The 8192-nt window shown below is 38.9% G+C and overlaps 1 protein-coding gene across 1 annotated transcript in view; it reads left to right on the plus strand.

Moving 5' to 3' along the window:
• Window positions 1-8192, plus strand: part of MTPAP (mitochondrial poly(A) polymerase) — a 44951-nt gene that overhangs the window by 14345 nt on the left and 22414 nt on the right. The window contains 1 exon segment of the mRNA XM_006887115.1: window positions 3904-4128. Coding sequence (XP_006887177.1) covers window positions 3904-4128 — 225 coding nt within the window.

Consider the following 8192-nt stretch of genomic DNA (forward strand, 5'->3'; position numbering starts at 1 on the left):
TCAAATACTCTCCCTGGAGTACCAACAACAATATGTGGTGCTTCAGCCTGCAGCTTTTGCATTTCATTTCGAACATTGGTTCCACCAATGCAGGCATGACAAGTTGCTCCCATATAATCTCCAAGAGCCAGAATTACCTTTTGGATCTTTAATGCAGGGGATAATAGCTCTCTGCTGAATAGCTGAAGGCTTCTCGAAACCATAAGCATAGATACCCCGGAGAAGGGATTCTTTTAAATTCATATCATCAAAGTTATCAACAATTTCATTCCAGTTGCTCTCGATGACACCATCGGGGTCCATTCCCTCAGGGCCGCCATGTTCTCTGTTGTAATCAGCGGAGCCACCAGACATGTCCGACTAAACCACTCAGCGCTCGACTGAAAAAATTGTCTGGCTTTCTGATGCATTGAAAAGAATTGCAAAGATCATGGCCTGTATCAGGCACACTTTAGTCTCCAAACTGACATTTTTGCTCTTCGGTACTTTGGGACAGGTCTCTAACAGTAGACTTTTCCCAATACAATTAATCTTTTAATTTCCTGGCTGCTGGTACCAAGAGTGTTGATTGTAGAGCCAAGCAAACTGAAGCTGTTAACAATCTCAATCTCTTCATCATCCATAATCATGCTGCCAATTGTCACAGTGGTGAGAATATGTTTCCTTGACGTTGAGCTTCAATCCATATTGAAGGCTGCAGTCCTTGACCTTCTGCAGCAAGTACTTCAGATCCTCCTCAGTTTCAACAATCAGGGTTGTGTCATCTGCATAACGCAGATTGTTGATGAGTCTACCTCCAATCCTGATGCCACATTTTTCCTCCTATAGCCCAGCCTCACAGATAAGCTGTTCCACATATAGATGGAAAAGATATGGAGATAGGATGCATCCTTGGTGCACATCCTTCCCAATTTTGAACCAGCAGTGTTTCCTTCCTCTGTTCTGACGACTGCCAACTGATCAAAGTATAGGTTTCACATTAGCACAATCAAGGGTTCTGGGATACCCATTGTACTCTGAGTCAGCCACAATTTGTTGTGATCTACTGAGCATTTAGATAAGACAGACTAGGAAGAAGTGTTGGCCATCCACTTCTGAAATAGCAGGGCTTTGAAAACCCCATGTACAATAGAGCACATGTAGACTAGCAGATATAGTAACTGAGGCTGAGCTCTCAAGTATGGAAACACATAGGAGGAGGAACAGCTATAAACAGACACTAGTAATTGGAATATGGAATGTGAGGACCATGAATATAGGAAAATTGGGTATTGTTAAGAAGGAAATGGAACACATAAATATTGACATACTACATATTGGTGAAATGAGATGGACTGGTATGGGACATTTTGAGTCAGGTGATTGTATGATCTACTATGCTGGAGACAAAAAAGGTGAGGATAAATGGGGTTGCTTTCATAGTTAAAAAATTCATTTCTAGAATCATCTTGAAATACAATGTTGTAAGTGACAGGATAATAACCATATGCATAGGAAGTCCAGTGAATCCACTATCATTCAAATATATACACCAACAACCAGTGCCAAAGAGGAGGAAATAGAAGATTTCTACCAACTTTTACAGTCGAAGATCAATCTAACATGCAGTCAGGATGCATTCACAATAATGGGTGATTGAAATGCAAAAGTTGGAAATAGAGAAGAAGGATCAGTAGTTGGAAAAGATGGTCTTGGTGACAGAAATGAAGCTGGAGATGGAATGATAGAATTTTGGACAAGCTGTGCATGTATGTGTATAAATGAAAACAAAGAAAAGCCAACCTTGCTTAAAAACATATATTCAAAGATTATAAGTAAACTAGTAGAATTTTTAAAAAAATAAATTTTTTTTAAAAGAAAAAAGCCAAACCTGGTAATATCCATTTGACTAATGGCAACCCCATGTGTAGACTGATCTGTAAAGTAATCTTGACTGTAATCTTGATAGCGACAGATTGCCAGGTCTTTCTTTGCGGTAGCTGAGGGTAGGTTTGAACCATTAGCCTTTAGATTAGTATTGTTGTTAGGTAACATCCACCTGGGTCTGACTCATAGCAACCCTATGAACAACAGATCTGAACTTGTACCCTATGCCTTCCTTATAGTCCCTGAGACACTTGAGCCCATAGCTGCAGTCACTGTATTAGTCCATCCAAGCACAATGTCCAAGGAATGGCCCCTCTTAACCACATCCATCCTTGCCTCCAACTCCATTATACCACCCAAGTACCTTTTATTTATACATACATTAAACGTGTGCTGATAATTTTATATACTATCAAAGTTTGAGTTATTAAAATACATTGTATGAAAACATTAAGTAGTCCTCCTCGCATACTTCCATTTCTATTTCTGCATGGTATTCTTTGGAACATTTAGAGATACTTAAAACTGGCTGTTTCTCCTTCCTGTGTCCTAATATTTATCTTGGCTTTCTTGCTTGAACTTGTCATAAATTGAGCTCATTTCATTACATTAAAGAATCAGTACATAATTTTATTGATCCCATGTAAAAAGAGGAAAGGCCAGATGGGGATCACCATATTTGACTTATATTAACTCCACAGCGGGGAACTTCCCCATCATCATCCATAGCCAGAAGCAGTTCCCACGAGATTAGATATGTTCCCCAATGCTCCCACACCTCTTTCTACTAATTCCAACGCCAAACCTGTTGTTCTTCTAGGTCCAAAATCTGTTGCAATAGCTCATAGAGCACATGGAATCATACTCATGATTGTAGGGAAGTTAACCGAATACAATTTCAGTTGGCAACAAGATAAAATTTCTTAGTCAGGACTGCTTCTGAAACATGCTCACAGCATTAGACCAGTGTTACAGAGTTTTTCATTCTGCCAGTTATGGGTCAGTCTTCCCACCAGTCCTCCTGCAAACTTTGGTGAAGGCTTTTGTCAGTCGGTAGGGTAGCAGTCCCAGGGTCAAGTCTGTCCCATGTTGGGTCTCTGGTTCTTTGCTGTAACCGTTGCTGCTTTTCTGTAAGTCTGTTTGGTGCAAGAATCTGGCCCCAGAGTGCATGCTGCATTTTCTGATTCTCTTTTGATGGTGAGATTCTCAGTTTCTGCTTTGGAATCTGCTCAATTTAATCACAAAACTTTGTGAACATATCTTTTGTTCTTAACATATCCCCCCCCCTTTTTTTGTATTGCTTCTAACTTTAAGTTTTGTGGTACTTCTGGAACACTTATTTTTGTTTTCTTAAAATGGTATTTCCTACTCATTTAAGAAAAAAGAAACTTTATTTCTAACTTAATTTACTTCATTAATGCTATTCCTCAGGGTTTTGTTGACTTGTTTTGTATTTAATTGTTATTAAGAATATATACATCAGAGCATACACTACCACCAGTTTCAGTGATATTGATTACATTTTTCAAGGTGTGCAAGCATCTTCACTCTCCATTATAAGATTGTTTTCTCCTCAAATAACAAACTCACCACCCCCTTAATTTCCTGTCTGGTCTTTCTGGTTTCTTTTGTTTATTTGATCCTGTATTGATGGCTCAATGAACATGTTTACTTGTAAGCTAAACTTGTCTGGTTTTAAGGCAGCTTTGGGAATTAGACTTACCAGCATGTTTTGCAGATTCATCTAACCTCATTGACTATAGAAAGTGATTCTATGAGAATATGAGATTCTTTTTTTTGCCCCTTTTTGATCAGCATTCTTTTATAACATCCTTTAACACAGTATTCAGTAATTATAGCCAGGCACTTACCAGATCTGATTCTCTGTTTTTCAAACTCAGAAAGCCCTCTTTAAGAGGTTTTTAAGATTGAAAGGAAAAAAAGAAAACATAGTTTTTAAAACCCTCACAAGTAAAACTACAGTTATTTTATGTGACTTGTACATGCTCTGTTTTTGTTTTTGTTTTGGTCAGGTAGATAGATGATCAGCTGAACACACTCTTGAAGGAATTGCAGATAACAGAAGAGAACACCAAGCTCCGCTATCTTACCTGTTCTTTTATTGAGGACATAGCAGCTGCCTATTTTCCATACTGCACAGTCAAACCATTTGGCTCTTCGGTGAATAGTTTTGGGAAACTTGGATGTGATTTGGACATGTTACTGGATTTAGATGAAGCTGGAAAACCGAATCCTCAAAAGGTAATTTTATTTCCATGGGTAAAATTAAGAAATTAGGAATGAAGGGGAAATTATCTGACTTAACAAAATGGTTAAATGTTGGTTTCTATGCTTAATGAGCACTGTGAGGAAAGAGTTGAGTCTATTTCTTTGGGCCTAAAAAGTATTTGTGTATGTGAATGGGAACTATCAAATGAGTATCCTTAGGGTTCAGAAGGTTTTTACAGTATAGTTAACAATGCTATTACTAGGATTTTAGATTGTCCGTATCCTTATTTTTAAATGTATGTATATTCTAGTTAAGAAACACTGGTGGAATAGTTGCTGTTAGCTGTTGAGTTGGAACTGACCTATCACTGACCTTTCAGCAGGTTAATTGCATGAGAGGAGTTTGCCCATCCTACTTCCGGACAGCATCTATTGGATTCAAACCACTTGCCTTAGGGATTGTAGCACAGCTTTTTACCACTAGAGCTCCCTGATAGAGTAAACTGTTGAACTGCTAACTAAAAGATTGGCAGTCTGAATCTTACCAGCGGTTTCTTGGGAGAAAATGAGGCTGTTCTCCCCTCATTAAGATTGATAGCCTTGGAAACCTGATACAGGGTTGTCTTGAAACAGAATTGGCTTCACAGCAGTGTTTGTTTTGTTATTCTAGTTAACTGAAATGATTTTAAATTGTCTTGGGAGTTTTAATTTTAATTTTTTGTTTTGATTCAAAGGCCATAAAATAAAAATTAGAACAGACCCACTTCCATCGAGTTATTTTGCTTCATAAAGACCTGCTGGATTTCTAAGGCACTTAATCTTTATGGGAGGAGACTACCCCTTTTCTCCCTTGGAGCAGATGGTGGATTTGAGCTGCCAACCTTTTGGTTAGTAGCCCATTTTTTTATATAGGTTTACTCTATCTTACTGTATTGCCCGATTTAGCATTAAATTACATCTTTCTTTCTTTACTGCTTCACACTTAAATCCTGTTTCGTTAGATGCTAAGATTGTCACTGTACCTTGTTCTTTGAGTGCTTGTTTTAGTTTTTATCCACAGTTGCAGGACAGTTAGAATATATGATAAGCTTTTTCATATGTATTACACTTAGTATACCTTATTGCACTCTGGTGGCCTAGTGGTAAGGAGCTGTGCCACAAACCCAATGTTATGCAGTTTGAATCCGCCAACTGCTTTGCAGGAAAAAGATGGGCATGCTCCTATTGCTTTACTGCCTCTGAAAACCTGTTGGAGGGTCAACTGTGAGTTGGTTCTGACATGATACAATATATCAACAACATAAGACCTTATATGCTTAAGTAATAGATTATTATTGGTGAACAAATGAAAGTTACTTACTAACTATAGTAATAAATTTAACTCTCAGTATTCGTAAGGGGTGCTCTGGTGGCCTAGTGGCAAAAAGCAGCATTGCAGTCCTGAAGGCACATGATTCAAATACATCAGCTGCTCTACAGGAAAAAGATGGCAGTCTCCACCAGTGTGATTAATTGCATCTGAAAACCCACTGGAGGGTCAGCTGTGAGTGGTTCCGACTCGATGTACACAACAACAACAACAACAATATAAGTGTGTGAAAGATACTTAAATGGGACTGTGTCATATAACTTACTATACTAAGCTATGCTTTGATCCTTCTATCAGTTTACCTAATTTTCCATCACCTTTCCTTTACCTAATAAGACTGTAAGAGCCCTGATGGAATAGTGGGTAATATATTGGGTTGTTCTTGTTAAATGTCATCAAGTCAAGTATGACTCATAGTGTCCATATGAACATAAGACCTGAACCCTGTTCTATAAACTGTCATTATTTTCCTGTGTTCATAGAATTTCCAGAGGCATGTGGTTTAGAAAGTAGATGCCACTCCTTTCAAACCTGAATCAATCTGGGAGCTCCACCAAACATTGCCCATGGTGGGTAACCATTATGGCATTTGATACACTTATGCCACAACGTTCAGCATCACAGCAATCCTAAATTACTTCAGTACAACAAATAGACCCTTTCTTTACTACTTAGAAGAATATTCATCCCAAAATCAATTCACTCTAGGCCCTTGGGCCCTACTACTTTTTAAATACAGGCATGGCCACCAAGTGCTGGCTGACTGTAAATCAAGAGACTTCCAGCCCAGTGCTCATTGTTAGCTAAGTCTGCTAAGTTCAGTCAGTTGACACCCAATTGTGTACCAAAAAAATTTAAAAAACCAACCAAATGTTCCATATTCAAACCTCATCAAGACACGAGAAACCATCTTCCAGAATCCAGCCACTTCACTGGATCCACCAGCCACTCTCTGGGAGAAAAATGAGGCAGATTGCCTCTGTTAAGATTTGCCACAACCTCAGAAACGCAGAAGAGAGCTGCCATGATTTGAAATCACCTTGATGACAGCTGTGGTGATGGTATACCATTGAGTCAGAACTGACTAATTGCTGACCCTTAGTGGGTTTTCAGAGGCAGTAAGTTGCTCAAGAGGAGATTCCCTGTCTTTCTCCCAGGGGACACTGATGGATTTGAATCTCTAGGCATTGGCGAGATGAGATGGACTGGCATGGGGCAATTTGAGTCAGATGATCATATGATACATTACTCGAGATGAAAAGGTGAGAAAAAATGGAGTTGCTTTCATAGTTAAAAAAGTCATTGCTAGATCAATCTTGAAGTACAATATTGTGAGTGGCAGGATAATATCCATACGCATACAAGGAAATCCAGTGAATACCACTATCATTCAGATATATGCACCAACAAACAGAGCCAAGGAAGAGGATATAGAAGATTTTTACCAACTTACAGTCGGAGATAATCGAACATGCAATCAAGATGCATTGATAATAATGGGTGACTGGAATGCAAAAGTTGGGAACAGAGAAGAAGATTCAGTAGTTGAAAAACATGGACTCGGTGACAGAAATGGAACTGGAGAGAGAATGATAGAATTTTGCACAATCAATGACTTATTCATAGCAAATACGTTTTTTAAGAGACATAAATGCAGGTTATATACCTGGATTTCACCTAATGGTATGTATAGGAATCAGATTGATTACATCTGTGGAAAGAACCGCTGGAGAAGCTCAATATCAGCTGTGAAAACTAGGCCAGGAGCTGATTGTGGAACAGACCACCAACTACTCATATGCAAGTTCAAGCTGAAGTTGAGGAAAACTAAACCAAATCCAAGGCAACCAAAATATGACTTTGAGTCTATCCCACCTGAATTTCAGAACCATCTCATGAACAGGTTTGAGGCCTTGAACACTAATGAACGAAGACCATATGAGTTGTGGGGGAGGATATCAAGGGTATCATCCAGGAGGAGTGCAGAAAGTCATTGCGAAGACAGAAGAGGAAGAGAAGACCAAAATGGATGTCAAAAGAGACTCTGAATATTGCACTGGAGCGCAGAGTAGCCAACGCACAAGGAATTCAAGATACTAAAGAGTTTAATAGATTTCAAAAGGCGGCACGGGATGATAAAGTAATATATTACAATGAAATGTGCAAGGAGTTGGAGTCAGAAAATCAGAAGGGCCGAACTCGCTCAGCATTTCTTAAGCTCAAGGAACTGAAGAACAAATTCAAACCTAGAGTTGCTATAATCAAGCATGCTTTAGGCAGAATGTTAAATGATAAAAGTATTAAAAGAAGATGGAAAGAATATACTGAGTCACTGTATCAGAAGGAATTAGCAGACACAGAAGCATTTCATGAAACAACATATGCGCAAGAGCCTCTGGTGATGAAAGAAGTTCAAGCTGCTTTGAAGGAAGTGGCAAAAAAATAAGGCTCCAGGAATAGATGATATACCAGTTGATATATTTCAGCTAACAGATGCTGCCCTGGACATGCTCACCAAGTTGTGCCAAGAAATCTAGAGAACAACCACTTGGCCAACTCACTGGAAGAGATCTAACTTTGTTCCCATCCCAAAGAAAGGTGACCCATGAGTGTGGAAACTATAGAACAATATCATTGATTTCACCTGCAAGCAAGATTATACTGAAGATTATCCAAAAATGACTGCAACAGCACATCAGCAGAGAACTGCCGGAAGTCCAGGCTGGGT

The sequence above is a fragment of the Elephantulus edwardii genome, unplaced genomic scaffold (assembly GCF_000299155.1).
Source record: "Elephantulus edwardii isolate Elephantulus edwardi_28Jun2011 unplaced genomic scaffold, EleEdw1.0 scaffold00054, whole genome shotgun sequence".
In the NCBI taxonomy this organism is placed as follows: Eukaryota; Metazoa; Chordata; class Mammalia; order Macroscelidea; family Macroscelididae; genus Elephantulus; species Elephantulus edwardii.